Source organism: Temnothorax longispinosus, chromosome 7 (assembly GCF_030848805.1).
Source record: "Temnothorax longispinosus isolate EJ_2023e chromosome 7, Tlon_JGU_v1, whole genome shotgun sequence".
Classification (NCBI taxonomy): Eukaryota; Metazoa; Arthropoda; class Insecta; order Hymenoptera; family Formicidae; genus Temnothorax; species Temnothorax longispinosus.
In genome coordinates this window covers 11,412,273-11,434,876 of record NC_092364.1, presented here as the reverse complement: position 1 = coordinate 11,434,876, position 22,604 = coordinate 11,412,273, and the positions used below count along the sequence as shown (strand labels likewise).

Sequence of the window (22,604 nt, the reverse complement as noted above, 5' to 3'; positions counted from 1 at the left end):
CCTAAGGAAGGCGGCCTACTGGTGGACGGAGGAGATCGCCGAGCTAAGGCGCTTCTCCGTCCACGCAAGGCGCCGTTGGCTGCACGCAAGGCGAAGCGGGCAGCAGCAACGTTTGGACGAGACGGGAGTGGAGTACCGCTTCGCCAAGCGGCTCTACTCCTGGGCCATAAAGCAGGCCAAGGACCGATCGTGGCGGGAACTCCTGCAGGCCCTGGATGAAGATCCGTGGGGGCGTCCATATAAAATTGTGCTCAATAAGTTGAGGACCTGGGCGCCCCCAGTTACAGAGTCCATGGACCCCGAGGTGAGGTGGTGAACACCCTCTTCTCCGATGATCCAGGGGAGAGGGTGAACGGCGGTCCCGCTTCACCCGAGGTGGAGTGGGCTGAGGAACTCGCGGTATCCATGGACGAGATGAGAAAAGCCGCGAAAATACTTAAGGAAGGAAAGGCACCAGGGCCGGATGGAGTTCCCGGAAAAGCATGGTCCTCGGCCACGGGGGAACTGGCCGAGCGCTTGCGTGACTTGTTCACCAAGTGCCTCAAACGAGGCCGGTTCCCCCAGGCGTGGAAGACAACTAAATTGGTCCTCCTCCCTAAACCGGGGAAACCCGCCGACCAGCCGTCGGCGTATAGGCCAATTTGCTTGCTGAACGAGGTCGGCAAACTCTTCGAGAGAATCCTTGCCGACCGAATCGCCCAGCATTTGTCCCGGACTGGGCCTGACTTGTCACAGGCCCAGTATGGCTTTCGAGAGGGCAGGTCCACAGTGGATGCCATTGAGCGCATCAAGACCCTCTCGAAAGCCGCGGTAAAGGCCGGCAGGGTGTTGTTGGGCGTCAGTTTTGACGTGGCAAATGCTTTCAACACCTTGCCGTGGCCGTTGATAAGGGGGCGCTATTACACCACGGCGTCTCCCCTTACCTGATAGCCGTGCTATACGACTATCTCCGGGACAGGCGGTTGGCCTATACGGACCGAGACGGTGTAGTCAGAGTCCGGTTGGTCGTGCGGGGAGTTCCGCAGGGATCGGTACTCGGTTCACTCCTGTGGAACCTTGGGTACGATTACGTACTCCGGATCGCCCTCCTCCCGGGATGTTGGCTCAACGGCTTTGCCGATGATACATTCCTGGGAGTCGAGGGCGACAATTGGGAGGAGGCCATCGCTAAAGCGAATATCGCAGTGAGGGCAGTGATGGCTACGATGCGCAGGTTGGGCCTTAGGGTGGCCCCCCAGAAGTGGTACCTGTCGCCGCCCTAGGGAATGTACCTCAGCCCCGTGCGCCATCATCGACGCACGCGGCGGGGGCCCGGGGGATTCATGGGAGGTTGGGGTATTTGCCCGCTCTCGTGGATTCCTCGGGGAGTAGAAACCCCGAGTTGGGGTTAGGTGGTGGGAGCGTTTTGGAAGTAATGATAATCAGTTCCCGGGCGCTCCCCCGAGACACCAGGCAGGCCACACGTAGGGTTTTTAGCCGGTAGGAGTCCGGCATAACCGTCCGCCCATCCCCGAGGGCGGCGGTACTCATGATGAGTTTTCCCTACGTTAAAAAAAAAGTCGGCACAGGATTCGGGAATCTCGGGTCGGAGAAGAAACACTCGTCATGATGCATAACATTAACAGCCAATATTTCTCATTTACTCTTTGATACAGTTCCCTTTATTTTAGTTACGACACTTGCGTTTCAGTAAGTGATTTATGAATAGTTAATTGGACGCACGTGTCCGCTAAGATGGTAACTAGCGACTGCCCGCCGCTCGTCGGAAAGGCGGGCGTTTTATCCGATCGGTATTGCTGACTTAGTTGTCAGCATTTTTGATACCTTGATCAAAGGTCTAACGGACAGGTGGTGTCCGGGATGACCATATTTGGTCATTCCCGAAACTTGTGCAGATTTTCGCGTCAGCGGTCTTTATCGCTAGGGTCGGATTTCGTGTCGGAGGCACTTGGTGTTGCCAAGTGCATTAATTATTCTTAACTACGTTGTGCGCTCACAACAATCCGGACAAATGTCGGTTCTGCGTAGACCGCCTACAATATCTAGGGCACATCGTCGACCGCGAAGGAATCCGCACCGACCCCGAGAAAGTCAAAGCCGTCGCCCAGTGGCCCCGGCCGCAAACCGTGAAACAGATCCGACAGTTTTTAGGCGTCGCCTCCTGGTACCGGCGATTTATACAGGACTTCGCGACCGTCGCCGCGCCCCTCACCGCGTTAACCCGCGAACACGCCCAGTGGGCGTGAGGACCCGAGGAAGAGAACGCATTCGAACAGCTAAAAACGACTCTGACTACCGCGCCGGTTCTCTCCAGATTTCACGCGCCGTTTTGTCTTGCAAACCGACACCAGCACGACAGGAGTAGAGGCCCCGTACTAACGCAAAATTTCCTGGAGGGCGAACGGGTCATCGCGTACGCGAGCCGAACTCTCAATCAGGCTGAACTACAGCGGAATTACAGCGCGACCGAGCTCGAATGCCTAGCCGCAATATGGGGAATCCGCCGCATGCGAAACTATCTCGAGGGGTACCCGTTCACCGTTCTCACGGACCACCGGTCGCTCTGGTGGTTGCAGAAAATCGACGCCCCCACCGGGAGACTGGGTCGGTGGGCATTCGAGCTCCAACAGTACGACCTAAAGATCCGCTACAGGAAAGGAGCCCTTAACCGGGTAGCAGACGCGCTATCGCGACAGCCTACGACAGCCGCCGTTACTCCCCCGCCCCGTTGTCCCTGGTATCGCCGAACTTAGTTAAATAAATCTTGTTACGTTTTCTATTTCAACCGAATCTTGTGTCTTCCTCCGCGCCTACTCCGAACCCTGATCAGCCGCGAGCTAGATCCGCGCTTCGGAAGCTAGGTTGTTTTAAGGTGTATGTATATAAAAGAACTTAATGTTATGTACAATGTAGGTACAATTAATGACGGAAATACCGCACAATGTTTTTTCAAACACGCAGAAAAATCAGCACAAATAACCGGAATTGATGGTAATTTAATCAATCGGTTTAACAATATTTTATCAGTAATGGCAAGTGGACGTAATATACACATAAAAAAATTTCAAAACTATGGTATAGAGACTGCAAAACTTTTCTTAGCACTTTATCCATGGTTTTACATGCCCGCAAGCGTACAGCAAACAATTTTTTATTTTCTTCTGATCTTACCTGCATATAAAAGTTATATTCATAATAACATTCATTCAATATTTATTTATAAATCTGTATAAATTACTATACCTGCCAAGATTTAAATTGTAATCTATATAAAATATGTAGAAACATTCAAAAAAGCGTATCCACGCATAGAGTGTAGATAAGCCAAATTTATAATTCTCGGAATTCGGCTTCATATTCAAAACTTTTTCTATATTGTTATTAGTTTTAAGAGTCAATCCGCAAATGTAACATACTTGGCTTGATGATCTTATCATAGAATTACATACCTAAAATATTTCATTGTAGAAATCATACGTACAGAATGTGAAGATTGAAACACTTGAAGAAAATATGGTAATAACTTTTTCATTGATCTGGGTCTCTAAATCGCTTTTTGTTCGGTGAAAATTTCTATTTTTTCCCACTTCTGTACAGAATTGTTGTTAACGATTGTACTTACTTTTCCATCGATCATAGAAAAAATTAATTTATGTTTGATTCGTAATTCTTTTCCCTCATTTATTATCGTTGTAGGTATTAATCGACTGATTTTAGATTCAACATCTTTTACTTTTTCCAAAGTACTGTCAATCGTCTCTTTCTTAAAACAGAATTTTATGGGCCTGCAAAATCTCTTCAAAGAGGGTCTCGGATTTTGATAAACAATAATATTTTGTTCATCAACCAAACAACGAAGCTGTAGTGGCACTAATGAGAACAAAAATAGATCACTGCCCGTGATTGTTGTTGAATAAGAGGAATCAAATTTTTGTTTGTACTGCACGTGGCCATTACTGCCATCGCATCCCCACTTGCACAGCATTTCAAAATGTGTCGTATTTAATTAAATTTTTCTAAAATTGAGTGATTGGAGAATACGTGATGCTGTATGATTCAATAGATTTTGAATTGAAACTTTGCAAGTGGATTCCGAAATGTATAAATCATCCGAATAACACAATTTTTTAGCATTTATTATATCGTTGTACGAAGAATAAATATGTCTTGTCAAATCGTTTTCAAGAAAAAAAAACAACGCTTCATCGACAGTATACGGAACAGGCCTTTTCATATTGCCCGTATTTTTAAGACCTTTTCTAATTCTAGAGAGAATTCTAGAATTCTCTTTTGTACGGTTTTTTGATATATCAATTAATGATCAATTAATGAGCTGGGCAGTACATCTGTTGTCCGAATTTTGCATCACAATCTTTGCCGCATGCAACAATTCTGAAGCCGTGTAAGTTTTAATTAACTCCTCAACTTTTCTTTTTAAAGATTTTGAACTTTCGGTAAAAGCCTTTTTTGGTCGTCCAACATTAGATAATTTTTTAATTTTGAAAGAAACAATAAATGCTGTTTTTAGCCACTCGGCATTTTTTTCCATAAATACTTTGTACAGTGTATTACATTTAACCCATCTTTTATTTAATGCTAATGAAAAGTTTAATATTAAAAATTTTATTTTATTTTCATATGCAGGTTCCCAATTATATTGCTCATACTTTTGACGTATTATTTTTAATAAATAATTTCTCGATTTAATACATTGTGGTTTCAATGGCCCTTTATTGCGCAAAGTATGAAACAAATCGTTATATGTCAAATCGTTATCAAGAGACACGGTAGTGTCTCGCGCCAAGTACACGCGGAGCGAGACCGACCGTGACTCTTTTACGCGACGCGACGGGTTGCGAGTACCCGAGATGTTGAGATCTCGATAACGAGTGAACGGATCAAGTTCTAAGTAGGCTTGATCGATAGCTTGGGGTCCAATTAGGGGGGGGGGTTTCTCTTATAATATTCCGCTCCGTGCCCTACGAGCGGAGATATTGCGACGCAAAGTCCAAATGTGAAAATTTTTATTAAGATACTTCTTCTTCTACTTCTAACGCCGACGTCTTATGACATATATATAATCAGAAACGTTACTTTCACTTTTTTGACACTGGCGGCTAGCGCGTTAGTATCGCAGCGCAGTGCAGTGCAGACAGTGCGTTTGTTTAGCGCGCTGTCAGTCAGTTCATCAGTTAATCTATCTCGATCGATCGAGAGACACGGTAGTACGCGCCTACGCGCGGAGCGAGACCGACCGTGTGACTCTTTACGCGACGCGACGATTAATTCAAGGTAATTGTTTTATGTAATTATCTTATAATTATCCTATTCTATATATTTCATATACAGGGTGAATTTTAATGGATGTCCCATTCACAATTGTCATCTGCCAATTGTCTCAATTTTCTTTCTATATATATAAAAAAATTTTCCATTTTGTAACGAAGACGTAAAGTTTAACATATTCTATATAAGTGAAGTGCTCTTTATCAAAAAAAGGATGCTCGATGAAGTATTGATGGTAAAAGGATGGGACATCCATTAAAATTCACCCTGTATATATATATATATATATATATATATATATATATATATATATATATATTGACGGCAGGGATTGACGGCAGGGAGCTGATACTGAGATCAATCAAGGAGTTGACTGACGGCAGGAAGCTGATACTGAGATCAAGGAGCCTGTTTACACGAGGCGTTTCTGCCGCGCGATTGCGATTGCGCGTTTAGATGATATATATTGACGGCAGGGAGCTGATGCCAAAGAGATCAATCCCGTTTACGCGCGAAGGAATTATCGTAAGTTATTATTATCGGTTCAACTTATTTTTTATTCTTTTCCAGTTTTAAGAGTTAGAAAAAGATAAAAATGATCTCTTTTCATTTTATATATACATTTTACATGTTTTCCTTCTCTCTTTTATTCACTTTTACTATCTGTTGTACTTCAAAATCACTTATCTCTTTTATTTTCCTTCTTTTTACGTCTTTTTTTCCTTTGATGTTACTTAAAATTTATAACTTTTCCATTTTTACTGTTAGTAGAAAAAACATTAAACATTTAATTAAATTTTATAACTTATTTTTTAAGAGAGTTAACTAATCATTATCTGTATTACTTAGGCGGAGTTGTTGGATGCAATGAGCTCTCAATCGCAGTCGGATACTGAAGAGACTGAAAATACAGGATCTAATTCTACCTACCGGATTGTGGAGGCAATAGAGATTGTGAAGCAGGAATTTGACAGGAAGGAAGACGAAGACTGCAGAGGATATATTCAGTAATAATATTATGATACCTCGCGCCAACCCAGTCAGTACGAAAGAAAGGCGGGAGAGTAAGGAGAAGAGTAGAAGAGAGATAGAAGAGGAAGAGAAAGAAAAGATGCAGTACGTATTTGACGTCAAACAAGTTTATTGCTTGACTATTGAGAATATATTTTTGAGAACTTTTCTTTTACAGTGTTGTACCCTTTTTTGGGACACTTGGATTCGATCTTTCCAAGGAGGAGGCGGGAGACAAATGACTAACACTTTTGGATGCAATAAACACGACTTTTACTAATTACTTCGCCTTTACAACTTATTTCGTACAAGACCCGTTCGTCGCTGCCCGACTCACATTGCCCTCTCGTCTCCTGTTGTCGCTTCCTTTTGACTCCTCGTCCTGTCCTTCGATATCGCTGAGTTGCTCGATCGTATCTGGGCCGATCGCGCAACTCATCTCTTGCTGATTCGGCGTTGCGTAATTCTTTCAGGCTTTCGCTGTCGCGTTCCCTATTGTTCTTCGCGGTCTTTATTCTTAATACTATTTATTGTTATTTTAATTGGGGCCGCAACATCCCTCCCCCTTTGAGAGAAGGAAACTACGGTCTGTAGTTTTCGCTACAATTTTTCGCTGCTTATCCTATTTCTATTTCTGTTAGGGTGGTTTATTTTCTTTATTTGTTTCCGAGGTTACATTCTTCTTATTTTCTAGTATAGTATCGCTGAGTCGCCCTGTACATGCGGTCGGGCGCTTGCTCGTTTCTTATGTCTTTTTATTACATAGATGATTATTCCTACTATGCTTAATATAATTATTAACGTAAGTGTCGATCCTACGGGATATATGACAGGGATTTTTTATTAGGGTGTCTTGGGATTTTTCCAATTCTTTATTTATGTCGCTTATTTCTAGACTTAATTCCATTAATTCGTTCGGATTCCTAATTACAGGTTCTAATCTAATTTTCTTTTTCGCTTGTTCGTTAATATTTTTATTTTTGTTTGTTAGCGTTAGGTTAAAATCTGCTAAGTGCATTTCTATTTGTCTCATAGTCGTTTGTCTTTTTGTTTTTATAATAATGTCGGGTGTGGTTAGTTTACAATTTTCGATTATACTTAGTTTCCCTGTTCTTTTTATTTCTATTTTTTGTTCTGCCTGCTCATTACATTGAATTGTCAGCTGTTGTTTTTTCGGCGTTGAGAATAGCCACGTTTGTGGTTCGCTTAATGTTATCCATAAGGTTACGTTTGACATTATTTGATGTTTCTCGCAGGTGTTCACATATCCTGGCGTTTTTACGTAAACTTGTACTTCGCATGGTGCGTCGGCTTTTACAAAATATACCGGGTAGTTTCGGTTACATACATATTTTACTCCGTTTTGTTTACAGTCGTTTAAATCGCGTTCCTCTAGCGTTATGTAATTATGATTCTCTTTATCTATTGCTAATATGTTGTGAGTAATTCTTAGGAATGTGAAAATATTCGCGTGGTTATGGACAGGTAATGGTGTCGCTCTTATTATTTCATACACGGGGTATGCTACCACGGGAAATTTGATTATCGTGTAAATGTTCGGTTTATCATAGTACGCGTTAATTTCTACATAGCTTTGTATCTCGTTCCAATTTTCTAATCTAGTTTTAAATGGAAAGTGGGATCCACGCGTCAATTGTGACGTTGCCTCTTTTAGTTCGGTTATTATTTTTTCTATTGGTAATAGGCGGGTGAGTATGAATCCTTCCCGCGAATATGTGAGGTAGTCTATCGTGTCTTTCACGTCTTCTATTAGATCCTCTGTAATTGTGGTTAGTATTAAAAGCTGTTCGTCTATTTCTTCTCTTCTGGCGTATAGTGCCGTGTCCAGCTGTATCCGTCTTGTGACGTTCGTCATCAGTTGTTCGTTGTGGTATAACGATTTTTCTAAGGCCTCCATGTGGCCTATTGTGGCATTTATTACCATTAATTGACTTTTTGCGGTGTGCCGTAGAGTCTGTTGCTGATTTTGTATCAGTTCAAGCTGCTCCTGTATGTGTTTTGCGTCGTCGGCATCCATAGTGCCGAACAGCGTTTTGCTGATCGTGCTGATCGCGTCTATTAAACCTCGATTATTATTATTTGTTCTATATATAGTCTGTAATCGCGTTAACAATTGCGTTAATTTTTTGTTATTTTTCTCTATCGTATGGAGAATGTTTTTGCACGTCTGCTGCGTGTCCTTTGCGATCATCGTTTCCATACTTCTTCGGCTTGCTGTAGAAATTCCTGAAGTTGGTGATATCGGTTTCCTAGGGCTGCTACGTCGATTTTAATCGCTAGTTTCCGTGTAGCTTCTACCTGTTGCAATTGTCCGGTTCTCTCAAAGTATATTCCCGGCTCGCTGCTGAATTGTCGTATCTCGTACGATGGTGCTGTCTCAGGTTTCGCTTTTTTCGCGAAGTGCTGGACGACGATCAGCGTCCTGTAAGATAAGGACTCATGTTACCTTTCTTCGAATTTTTACCTTGGCTTGATAATGCCTTCTCCTCGCGTTTTTTTTCTCTCCTCGCGCGTTTAGTTGCTTTGGAGACGTGGTTCAGATCTGAGCACATATTTGTTTGCGCTAATTGTAAAATGAGGTGCAGGCTGTGTAACCGTTTTTTTGTTCCGTCGACGTGCGACGCATGTTGGCGCACGTACTGGCTACGCGCTGCTCGTGCGGGTGCCGTGAGTGAGGGTGCCGCGCTTAGTGCGCGGATGGCGGCGAATTTGGGTTCGGGGCCGACGTCGCCCCCTCCCTCCTACGCGGAAGCGTTGTTAACACCCCCGGGTACATGGATGCATCTCCTCTACCCCCTGGAGGTCACGGTGGATGTGGCCACCGGACGCCGTGTGGTGCGACGTGTTTGATGTTCGGTAAGTACTTATTATCTTATTTTCCTTAGTTTTTACTATCGCCTACTTTCTATCGCCTACTTTCTATTGCTTGTTTTTGTTGTTTTGCGCTGTTTTTACTGTTCTATAAAGGGCTTTAATCGGTTTACGTGTACTCGCGTGGTTTTCCGTTCCTTTTTGATCGTGTAATTGACGTCTGAATGTTTTTCAATTACTTCATACGGTCCTACCCACGGGGATTCTAATTTTTTCGATCTCCCTCTACGCACCGTTTGTCGTGCAAGAGAACTTTGTCTCCCACTCGGAAATTAATTTCTTTTGTCTTCTTATCATACGTCTCCTTGGCCTTAGATTTTTCGTTTCGCAAATGTTTCTTTGCAACTCGTTGTGTCGCTCTTAATTTTTCTTTTAGCTCTTGCGCGTAATCGTCATAAGTATATGTTGGTTTCAGTGGTTGCAACAGTGCCGTCGGTAGTGTCGCTCGGTGCCTGTATACTAATTCAAAGGGTGTAAACCCGGTCGCCGTGTGTGGCGTCGTGTTATACGCGAACATTGCGTATGGCGTCCATTCGTCCCAGTCTGTCTGGTCCGCGTTAATATAATGTCGCAAGTATTCGGCTAATGTTCTATGAGAGCGTTCCAATGCTCCATTACTCTCGGGATGGTAGGCCGTTGTTTGAATTTTTTCTATCTTCAGTAATTTACACGTGCTTTTAAATATCTCGCTAAGGAAATTCGTTCCTCTATCCGTCAGTATTTTGTCGGGGATACCGTATTCAAAGATAATCTTTGTGACAAATTCTTTCGCGATTGTATTCGCTTCTTGATTAGGTACGGGTATCGCCTTACTGAATTTTGATAAATTGTCCTGAAATGTGAGGATATATTTATTTCCGTTTTCGGTCACCGTCAGTGGTCCTACTATATCTAGAGCACATTTTTTGAACGGTTTGTCCGCGGTGTCTGTTATTACTAAGGGTGCTTTATTTTTTCACGATAACTTGTTCTTCTGACATAGTTTGCATTTATTAATGTAATCTTCGACGTCTCGAGTTAATCCTCTCCAATTATGCGTCAACCTTATTCGGTTTATGGTGCGTTCCACACCCTGATGTCCTCCTACAGGTGCATCATGGTATTCGTATAATATACGTTGCTTCTCTTCTTCTGTGTATTTTCTTTCGCTCTCCTCTTCGTTATTCTCTTCCTTCTCTATCTTGTTGATATCTGTCGGCACATGTCGACTCAGCGCATCCGCGTTTCTATTCTCTTGACCGGCCTTGTGTACGATAGTGTAATCGTATTCTTCTAATTTCAACCTCCATCGGATTAATTGTGATCCGGGGTCCTTTACGTTATCGCTAGTAATTCTTTCTCGGTAGTATTATAATTTTGCTCGGCTTTAGATAGTACTCTGCTCGCATACGCCACGGGTTGATCTTGACCTATCTTTCCCTGTGACAGTATGGCTCCTATTGCGTAATCTGACGCGTCGGTCGTTACTACAAATTCTTGGGAGAAGTCCGGGTATTTTAATACCGGTGCTGTGGTTAGTTTTTCTTTAAGTATTTCAAATGCGTTTTGTTGTTCTGCGTTCCACTCGAATTTGATATCTTTTCTGGTCATTTTTGTGAGTGGTTTGGCGATTGCTGAAAAATCTTTAATAAATCTTCGATAATATCTGGCTAATCCTACGAAAGCCTGGATGTCCTTTACCTTTGTTGGTCTCGGGAAGCTTTTTACTGCTTCTAATTTTGAAGGGTCTGGCGAGATTCCGTTTTCTGTTATTACATGTCCGAGATACGTCACTTCTTTCCGAAGGAATTCGCATTTATTAGGCTGTAATTTCAAATTATAGTTTCTCAGTCTTTTTAGCACTTCAATTAATCTCTTATTGTGCTCTTGTAAACTTGCTCCGTATACTATTATATTGTCTAGATAGACTAAGCATTGTAATCCTACTAGTCCTGCTAAAACGGCTATTATTGCTCGTTGAAATGTCGCTGGGGCATTTTTCAGTCCAAAAGGCATTTGATTATACTCGTAATGTCCGTATTGTGTCGAGAACGCTGTTTTTTCTTTATCTTCTTTTTCCATCGGGATTTGATGATATCCCGAGGCGAGGTCTAGCGTGGTAAAATATTTTGCTTTTCCCAGTTGGTTTAGGATATCGGTTATGTTTGGCAATGTGAAGGAATCTCCCTCCGTTAGGTCGTTCACAAACCGAAAATCTATTACCACTCTCAGTTTTAATTTTCCTGATGCGTCTCTTTTCTTCGGTACTACTAGCAACGGCGCATTCCACGGGCTCGTGCTAGGTCTAATAATTCCGTTTTTCAACATCTCTTTCACTTGTCTATTCACTTCTTCCTTGTGCTTTTCTGGCAAACGGTACGGTCGGACGTTGACCGGTACGCTGCCCGCTTTCGTGGTAATCTTATGCGCGACGATATCAGTGCATGTCAGTGGTTCTCCTTCCACATGCAGTACATCGCTGTAATCTCTGCAAATTTCCATAATGGGTTTTTTTTCTTCGTTTAAGTGTTGTGTGCGTATCAATTTTTCGACTTTTTCGCTACGCGGCATTGTTTCTTCTGCTTTGTTTACTTGGTTTATTTCTATCTCTTTTGCTTCTTCTTGCTCTAACTCTTCTAATGTTACTTGAGGCATTAGCATTTCGACTGTATTCTCCGTCGTATTTAGTATGCTTGCCGGACATAGAAAGTTTTCTGGCATCACTAGGCAGTTTCCTATGAACACTCCTGGCATTGTCTCTTCTGCCTGTATTATCCCTAGTGAATTTTTATCGGTCGCGACTTGTACTATTGTCTCGCTTCGCGGTTTCAAAACCATTTTCTTATACGGGTATAATTTTAATGTGCTATTCCCTATGCGTATTGAGCTCGACTCGTAACTATATGACGCTCGATGTTTCTTTATAAATCTCGTACGCCTAGTATTCCGTCGTATTCTATCGGAAAATCATCCTTGACGACATATATCGTGTGCTTGATCTTTCTATCTTTCAAGTCTGATAGTTGCTGTAAATTTTCCAATCGTATGGGCTTTATGACCTGTTACTCCTGTAAGGGCCATTTTATCCTCTTCTATCTGTTTCGCCTTTCAAATGTTTTACTTTTATTATTGATACGGCCGCTCCGGTATCGAACAGTAAATTTATTTTTTCGCGCTTCGCTTCTCGCATGGGCAGAGTGATTAAGTCCAGCCCTGCATGCTTTCGCGGCTTGTTCGTCAGCCTGATTTCGTGACACCTGATACTCTAACGCTGGTCGGCGCTGCTTTGTGTACTCTTTGTCTTCCTCATCGCTATTCGCGGCTGAATTACTGTCTTTTTCTCGGGCCATTCGTTTTCAGGTGAAAATTTTTATTTTGTCCTCGCGGATTATTAGGTTTGTTGTGATTCGTCCTTTCTTTATTTGGTCGACCATTTAACAACCAACATTCTTCGCGCATGTGTCCTGCCTTCTTGCAGTAATTGCAGACTTTATCTATCGCGTTTACGCGGGATGTCCTATCGGGTTTCGGTAAGGAGAAATCGCATATCTATTGGTACGACATTCCCTTCCGAGGTGCCCGTATTTTCCGCATTTTTGGCATTGTAATGTCGATCGGTTATCGTGCGGTTGCGGCGAGTACGCATAATTATTTTTGGGACGCGGCGGAATTCCACTCGGCCCGTTTACTTTTTCCTCGGCGCTCGCTCCGGCAATCGCTTCTTGCAATGTTGCGAAATGCTGAGCTCGGACAAGTAACTTGATCTCGTCTCTCAATCCTAATTGGAAATTCTGTAATGCCTGTTGTTGAATCGTTTCTAATATAGTTCGCTTGCTTTCTATGGTGTGATTTCTTCCCTCTATCATGGAGTCGTATAGCTCCATCGCTAGCTTATCGGCTCTTAATCCGAATGCTCTAGCATTTTCTCCGAGTTTTTGCTTGAGTGTATTAAACTCTAGTTGTAAGTGTGTTGTGCTTTTGCGGCTCAAATAGCAAACTTCTAATTCCTTCTTTAGTTGTGCGAAATCTCTTATCTCTCGCGTTTGAAAGTCTATCATCGCTCTTCCTTTTAGCTTTGTGCATAGCACTGCTTCTAATAGCGTTCCTTTTTCCATGGGATTTATATTTTTTATTGCATATGACGCGGCGCTTAAGAATTCTTGTAATTCCGAGGCTCCGTCGAACTCGGGTATCATGTCTCGTGCCTCTTTTAAACGTAGATATCCGATTGCGCGCTCCGCTTGGTTCCGAATATCGTATGACGTTCTTCCGTACGTTACTTCGAACGGGAGGTTACTTGGCTCGCGTCTCGCGTGAAATTCGCGGCGTTCAGGATTCGCCGTTTCTAGTTAATTTACGCGATCTTGTAAGTTGCGGATTCCGTTTAATATCTCGTCGAGAATGGTATCTCTATCGTCTCGCGGCGGTCCGGCCCGTGCGGGTATCCGGTTACGGTGATTCGCCGGGGTGCCTCTTTGTGATAGCACTCGATTAAGACGGTTTATTTCTTCGTCTATTTCCTCTGGGGTTATCGGCGCGTTGTCATTTACGTTATTCGCGTCGTGGTTGCTATTTGTTGCTTCCGCCATCTCGATTACGTTCACGTGTCTCGGGGCAGAATAATCCTCTTGCGGGTCAAATACGCTGCTATCATACGAGGTCAATGAGAACTCTCGTCTGTGTGTTCGCCTACTGGTCGTACTGTCCGCGTCTTCGGATTGTGCGTGCGCGTGTGAGGGGTGGAGTCTGTTTTCGTCGGGGCAGTTATTTTGTCCTATTACTCTCTAAAATTATAACGGAATCGTCGAATTGTTCGCGTTCGATTACGCTGTTCGTGTAATTCCGGTTCTGATTCGCTTTCGCTTGAGTAGTACGCGTCTAAATTTCTACGCACGTGTTGCGGCCCCAATTAAAATGTAATAATAAAATAAGAATAGTATTAAGAAAGACCGAGAATAACAATAGGGAACGCGACCGCGAAAGCCCGAAAGAATTACGCAACGCCGAATCAGCAAAAGATAAGTTGCGCGATCGGCCCAGATACGATCGAGCAACTCAGCGATATTGAAGGACAAGACGAGGATTCAAAAGGAAGCGACAACAGGAGACGAGGGGGCAATCGGAGTCAGGGAGCAGAGCAGTAACGGGCATCAAACGCAAATAACGATTGTAACTCAGAGTGGATTTATTAAAGTTGTCATTTATTGAAAAGCGTTGATAATCAATCCCGCCTCCTCCGTGGATAAACGATCCCATTGTGTCCCGCCGTAAAAGGAGGGCACAACAAATGGTGGCAGCGTGAGGGATCCATTGGCAGGACGGGAACAGCAGCTGAAACAGAAAAATAAGTGAATCAGTGAGGCAGTGCAACATCCTCAACGGAGACACAGGCAGCCAGATTCAAAAGCAGCGGACAACACGGTAGCGGCCGACGAGGGACAAGCGAGCAGCGTAACCCGAGAAGGCGCCGACCTACCTCAACGGAGGCTCACCGACAGATAAGGCGGCACGAGCACCGACCAACAACATGCGACTAGCGACCGTAATGTAAGTCGATTAAGCAAATTATGTAAAGCGCAATCACCGTAAATGTCAGAAAATGAAAATCCACCTGCGGAACTAAACCAATCGTGGCTCCATAGCGAGACGTCACGACGAGCGCGTAGAAATAGACTGTTAAGCCCCGTGCAAACGACCGAAGAAGTCGTAAGCGATAATCGCGAAACCGTGCGTAGAAATTTAGACGAATACTACTCAAGCGAAAGCGAATCAGAACCGGAATTACACCCGAACAGCGTAATCAAACGCGAACAAATCGACGATTCCGTTATAATTTTAGACGCGAGAGTAATAGGACAAAATAACTGCCCCGACAAAAAGACTTCACCCCTCACACGCGCACGCACAATCCGAAGACGCGAACAGTACGACCAGTAGGCGAACACACAGACGAGAGTTCTCATTGACCTCGTATGATAGCAGCGTATTTGACCCGCAAGAGTATTATTCTGCCCCGAGACACGTGAACGTAATCGAGATGGCGGAAGCAACAAATAGCAACCACGACGCGAATAACGTAAATGACAACGCGCCGATAACCCCAGAGGAAATAGACGAAGAAATAAACCGTCTTAATCTAGTGCTATCACAAAGAGGCACCCCGGCGAATCACCGTAACCGGATACCCGCACGGGCCGGACCGCCGCGAGACGATAGAGATTCCATTCTCGACGAGATATTAAACGGAATCCGCAACTTACAAGATCGCGTAAATCAACTAGAAACGGCGAATCCTGAACGCCGCGAATTTCACGCGAGACGCGAGCCAAGTAACCTCCCGTTCAAAGTAACGTACGGAAGAACGTCATACGATATTCGGAACCAAGCGGAACGCGCAATCGGATATCTACGTTTAAAAGAGGCACGAGACATGATACCCGAGTTCGACGGAACCTCGAGTAAACTACAAAAATTCTTAAGCGCCGCGTCATATGCAATGAAAAACATAAATCCTATGGAAGAAGGAACGCTATTAGAAGCAGTGCTATGCACAAAGCTAAAAGGAAGAGCGATGATAGACTTTCAAACGCGAGAGATAAGAGATTTTGCACAACTAAAGAAGGAATTAGAAGTTTGCTATTTGAGCCGCAAAAGCACAACACACTTACAACTAGAGTTTAATACACTCAAGCAAAAACCCGGAGAAAATGCAAGAGCATTCGGATTAAGAGCCGATAAGCTAGCGATGGAGCTATACGACTCCATGATAGAGGGAAGAAATCACGCCATAGAAAGCAAGCGAACTATATTAGAAACGATTCAACAACAGGCATTACAGAATTTTCAATTAGGATTGAGAGACGAGATCAAGTTACTTGTCCGAGCTCAGCATTTCGCAACATTGCAAGAAGCGATTGCCGGAGCGAGCGCCGAAGAAAAAGTAAACGGGCCGAGTGGAATTCCGCCGCGTCCCAAAAATAATTATGCGTACTCGCCGCAACCGCGCGATAACCGATCGATAGTACAATGCCAAAAATGCGGAAAATACGGACACCTCGGAAGGGAATGTCGTACCAATAGATATGCGAACCGTTTCTCCTTACCGAAACCCGATAGGACACCCCGCGTAAACGCGATAGATAAAGTCTGCAATTACTGCAAGAAGGCAGGACACATGCGCGAAGAATGTTGGTTGTTAAATGGTCGACCAAATAAAGAAAGGACGAATCACAACAAACCTAATAATCCGCAAAGACAAAATAAAAATTTTCACCCGAAAACGAATGGCCCGAGAAAAAAGGACAGTAATTCAGCCGCGAATAGCGATGAGGAAGATAAAGAGGACACAAAGCAGCGCCGACCGGCGTTAGAGTATCAGGTGTCACACCTGACGAACAAGCCGCGAAAGCATGCAGGGCTGGACTTAATCACTCTGCCCATGCGAGAAGCGAAGCGCGAAAAAACAAATTTACTGTTCGATACCGGAGCGGCCGTATCAATAATAAAAGTAAAACATTTGAAAGGCGAAACAATGATAGAAGAGGATAAAATGGCCCTTACAGGAGTAACAGGTCATAAAGCCCATACGATTGGAAAATTTACAGCAACTATTAACTTGAAAGATAGAAAGATCAAGCACACGATATATGACGTCAAGGATGATTTTCCGATAGAATACGACGGAATACTAGGCGTAGATTTTATAAAGAAACATCGAGCGTCATATAGTTACGAATCGAGCGCAATACGCATAGGGAATAGCACATTAAAATTATACCCGTATAAGAAAATGGTTTTGAAACCGCGAAGCGAGACAATAGTACAAGTCGCGACCGATAAAAATTCACTAGGAATAATACAAGCAGAAGAGACAATGCCAGGAGTGTTCATAGGAAATTGCCTAGTGATGCCAGAAAACTTTCTATGTCCGGCAAGCATACTAAATACGACGGAGAAGACAGTCGAAATGCTAATGCCGCAAGTAACATTAGAAGAGTTAGAGCAAGAAGAAGCAAAAGAGATAGAAGTAAACCAAGTAGACAAAGCAGAAGAAACAATGCCGCGTAGCGAAAAAGTCGAAAAATTGATACGCACACAACACTTAAACGAAGAAGAAAAGAAAGCCATTATGAAAATTTGCAGAGATTACAGCGATGTATTGCATGTGGAAGGAGAACCACTGACATGCACTGATATCGTCGCGCATAAGATTACCACGAAGGCGGGCAGCGTACCGGTCAATGTCCGACCGTACCGTTTGCCAGAAAAGCACAAGGAAGAAGTGAATAGACAAGTGAAAGAGATGTTGAAAAACGGAATTATTAGACCTAGCACGAGCCCGTGGAATGCGCCGTTGCTAGTAGTACCGAAGAAAAGAGACGCATCAGGAAAATTAAAACTGAGAGTGGGTAATAGATTTTCGGTTTGTGAACGACCTAACAGAGGGAGATTCCTTCCCATTGCCAAACATAACCGATATCCTAGACCAACTGGGAAAAGCAAAATATTTTACCACGCTAGACCTCGCCTCGGGATATCATCAAATCCCGATGGAAGAAGAAGATAAAGAAAAAACAGCGTTCTCGACACAATACGGACATTACGAGTATAATCGAATGCCTTTTGGATTGAAAAATGCCCCAGCGACATTTCAACGAGCAATAATAGCCGTTTTAGCAGGACTAGTAGGATTACAATGCTTAGTCTATCTAGACGATATAATAGTATACGGAGCAAGTTTACAAGAGCACAATAAGAGATTAAATGAAGTGCTAAAAAGACTGAGAAACTATAATTTGAAATTACAGCCCGATAAATGCGAATTCCTTCGGAAAGAAGTGACGTATCTCGGACATGTAATAACAGAAAACGGAATCTCGCCAGACCCTTCAAAATTAGAAGCAGTAAAAAGCTTCCCAAGACCAACAAAGGTAAAGGACATCCAGGCTTTCGTAGGATTAGCCGGATATTATCGAAGATTTATTAAAGATTTTTCAGCAATCGCCAAGCCACTCACAAAAATGACCAGCAAAGATATCAAATTCGAGTGAAACGCAGAACATCAAAACGCATTTGAAATACTTAAAAAAAAATTAACTACAGCACCGGTATTAAAATACCCGGACTTCTCCCAAGAATTTGTAGTTACGACCGACGCGTCAGATTACGCAATAGGAGCCATACTGTCACAGGGAAAGATAGGTCAAGATCAACCCGTGGCGTATGCGAGCAGAGTACTATCTAAAGCCGAGCAAAATTATAATACTACCGAGAAAGAATTACTAGCGATAGTATGGGCGGTGAAACACTTCCGACCATACGTTTATGGAACAAAATTTACCATAGTGACAAACCATAAATCATTGGTGTTGGCTATTTAACGTAAAGGACCCCGGATCACGATTAATCCGATGGAGGTTGAAATTAGAAGAATACGATTACACTATCGTACACAAGGCCGGTCAAGAGAATAGAAACGCGGATGCGCTGAGTCGACATGTGCCGACAGATATCAACAAGATAGAGAAGGAAGAGAATAACGAAGAGGAGAGCGAAAGAAAATACACAGAAGAAGAGAAGCAACGTATATTATACGAATACCATGATGCACCTGTAGGAGGACATCAGGGTGTGGAACGCACCATAAACCGAATAAGGTTGACGCATAATTGGAGAGGATTAACCCGAGACGTCGAAGATTACATTAACAAATGCGAACTATGTCAGAAGAACAAGTTATCGCGAAAAAATAAAGCACCCTTAGTAATAACAGACACCGCGGACAAACCGTTCGAAAAATGTGCTCTAGATATAGTAGGACCACTGACGGTGACCGAAAACGGAAATAAATATATCCTCATGTTTCAGGATAATTTATCAAAATTCAGTAAGGCGATACCCGTACCTAATCAAGAAGCGAATACAATTGCGAAAGAATTCGTCACAAAGATTATCTTTGAATACGGTATCCCCGACAAAATACTGACGGATAGAGGAACGAATTTCCTTAGCGAGATATTTAAAAGCACGTGTAAATTATTGAAGATAGAAAAAATTCAAACAACGGCCTACCATCCCGAGAGTAATGGAGCATTGGAACGCTCTCATAGAACATTAGCCGAATACTTGCGACATTATATTAACGCGGACCAGACAGACTGGGACGAATGGACGCCATACGCAATGTTCGCGTATAACACGACGCCACACACAGCGACCGGGTTTACACCCTTTGAATTAGTATACGGGCACCGAGCGACACTACCGACGGCACTGTCGCAACCACCGAAACCAACGTATACTTATGACGATTACGCGCAAGAGCTAAAAGAAAAATTAAGAGCAACACAACGAGTTGCAAAGGAACATTTGCGAAACGAAAAATCTAAGGCCAAGGAGACGTATGATAAGAAGACAAAAGAAATCATTTTCCGAGTGGGAGACAAAGTTCTCTTGCACGACGAAACGGTGCGTAGAGTGAGATCGAAAAAATTAGAATCCCCGTGGATAGGACCATATGAAGTAATCGAAAAACATTCAGACGTCAATTACACGATCAGAAAGGGACGGAAAACCACGCGAGTACACGTAAACCGATTAAAGCCCTTTATAGAACAGTAAAAACAGCGTAAGAGAACAAAAACAAGCAATAGAAAGTAGGCAAGAGAAAATAGGCGATAGTAAAAACTAACGAAAATTAGATAATAAGTACTTACCGAACATCAAACACGTCGCACCACACGACGTCCGGTGGCCACATCCAATGTGACCTCCAGGGGGTAGAGGAGACGCATCCAGGAGGAATCCGGGGGCGTTAGCAACGCTTCTGCGTAGGAGGGAGGGGGCGACGTCGGCCCCGAACCCAAATTCGCCGCCATCCGCGCACTAAGCGCGGCACCCTCACTCACGACACCCGCACGAGCAGCGCGTAGCCAATACGTGCGCCAACATGCGTCGCACGTCGTCGGGACAAAAAAAACGGTTACACAGACGGCACCTCATAATTAGCGCAAACAAAAAGTACTCTCTAAACCACGTCGCAAGAGCAACTAAACGCGCGAGGAGAGAAAAAACGCGAGGAGAAGGCATGATCAAGCCAAGGTAAAAATTCGAAGAAAGGTAACATGAGTCCTTATCTTACAGGACGCTGATCGTCGTCCAGCACTTCGCGAAAAAAGCGAAACCTGAGACAGCACCATCGTACGAGATACGACAATTCAGCAGCGAGCCGGGAATATACTTTGAGAGAACCGGAATATTGCAACAGGTAGAAGCTACTTGGAAATTAACGATTAAAATCGACGTAGCAGCCCTAGGAAACCGATATCACCAACTTCAGGAATTTCTACAGCAAGCCGAAGAAGTATGCGAAACGATAATCGCAAATGACACGCAGCAGACGTGCAAAAACATTCTCCATACGATAGAGAAAAATAACAAAAAATTAACGCAATTGTTAACGCGATTACAGACTATATATAAAACAAATAACAATAAGCGAGGGTTAATAGACGCGATCGACACGATCAGCAAAACGCTGTTCGGCTCTATGGATGCCGACGACGCATAACACATACAGGAGCAGCTTGAACTGATACAAAATCAGCAACAGACTCTACGGCACACCGCAAAAAGCCAATTAAAGGTGATAAATGCCACGATAGGCCACATGGAGGCCTTAGAAAAATCGTTATACCACAACGAACGATTGATGACGAACGTCACGAGACGGATACAGCTGGACACAGCACTATACGCCAAAAGAGAAGAAATAGACGATCAGCTTTTAATACTAACCACAATTACAGAGGATCTAATGGAAGACGTGAAGGACACGATAGACTACCTCACATATTCGCGGGAAGGAGTAATACTCACCCGCCTATTACCAATAGAAAAAATAATAACCGAACTAAAAGAGGCAACGTCACAATTGACGCATGGATCCCACTTTCCTTTTAAAACTAGATTAGAAAATTGGAACGAGATACAAAACTATGTAGAAATTAACGCATATTATGATAAACCGAACATTTATACGATAATCAAATTTCCCGTGGTAGCATACCCCGTGTATGACATAATAAAAACGACACCATTACCTGTCCATAACCACGCGAATATTTTCACATTCCTAAGAATTACTCACAACATATTAGCAATAGATAAAGAGAATCATAATTACATAACGCTAGAGGAACGCGATTTAAACGACTATAAACGAAACGGAGTAAAATATGTATGTAACCGAAACTACCCGGTATATTTTGTAAAAGCCGACGCACCATGCGAAGTACAAGTTTACGTAAAAACGCCAGGATATGTAAACGCCTGCGAGAAACGTCAAATAATGTCAAACGTAACCTTATGGATAACATTAAGCGAACCACAAACGTGGCTATTCTCAACGCCGAAAAAACAACAGCTGACGATTCAATGTAATGAACAGGCAGAACAAAAAATAGAAATAGAAAGAACAGGAAAACTAAGTATAATCGAAAATTGTAAACTAACCACTCCCGACATTATTATAAAAACAAAAAGACAAACGACTATGAGACAAATAGAAATGCACTTAGCAGATTTTAACCTAACGCTAACAAACAAAAATAAAAATATTAACGAACAAGCGAAAAAAGAAATTAGATTAGAACCTGTAATTAGGAATCCGAACGAATTAATGGAATTAAGTCTAGAAATAAGCGACATAAATAAAGAATTGGAAAAATCCCAAGACACCCTAATAAAAAATCCCTGTGTCATATATCCTGTAGGATCGACACTTACGTTACTAATTATATTAAGCATAGTAGGAATAATCATCTATGTAATAAAAAGACATAAGAAACGAGCAAGCGCCCGACCGCACGTACAGGGCGACTCAGCGATACTATACTAGAAAATAAGAAGAATGTAACCTCAGAAACAAAAATAATAAAGAAAATAAACCACCCTAAAATAAAAATAGAAATAGGATAAGCAGCGAAAAAAATTGTAACGAAAACTACAGACCGTAGTTTCCTTCTCTCAAAGGGGGAGGGATGTTGCGGCCCCAATTAAAATGTAATAATAAAATAAGAATAGTATTAAGAAAGACCGAGAATAACAATAAGGAACGCGACCGCGAAAGCCCGAGAGAATTACGCAACGCCGAATCAGCAAAAGATGAGTTGCGCGATCGGCCCAGATACGATCGAGCAACTCAGCGATATTGAAGGACAAGACGAGGATTCAAAAGGAAGCAACAACAGGAGACGAGGGGGCAATCGGAGTCAGGGAGCAGAGCAGTAACGGGCATCAAACGCGAATAACGATTGTAACTCAGAGTGGATTTATTAAAGTTGTCATTTATTGAAAAGTGTTGATAATCAATCCCGCCTCCTCCGTGGATAAACGATCCCATTGTGTCCCGCCGTAAAAGGAGGGCACAACACACG

General features: G+C 43.1%; 1 protein-coding gene and 1 pseudogene across 1 annotated transcript; one reads left to right on the top strand and one right to left on the bottom strand.

Annotated features, from left to right (window-relative positions):
• Window positions 1–12,495: 12,495 nt before the first annotated feature.
• Window positions 12,496–13,757, bottom strand: LOC139816274 (uncharacterized; annotated as a pseudogene).
• A 1,345-nt stretch (window positions 13,758–15,102) lies between these two features.
• Window positions 15,103–17,580, top strand: LOC139816273 (uncharacterized). The gene is made up of 2 exons (XM_071783683.1): window positions 15,103–17,449; window positions 17,500–17,580. Exons 1-2 carry the CDS (start codon window positions 15,206–15,208, stop codon window positions 17,578–17,580), a joined length of 2,325 nt encoding a protein of 774 aa, XP_071639784.1. The 5' UTR covers window positions 15,103–15,205.
• Window positions 17,581–22,604: the final 5,024 nt, after the last annotated feature.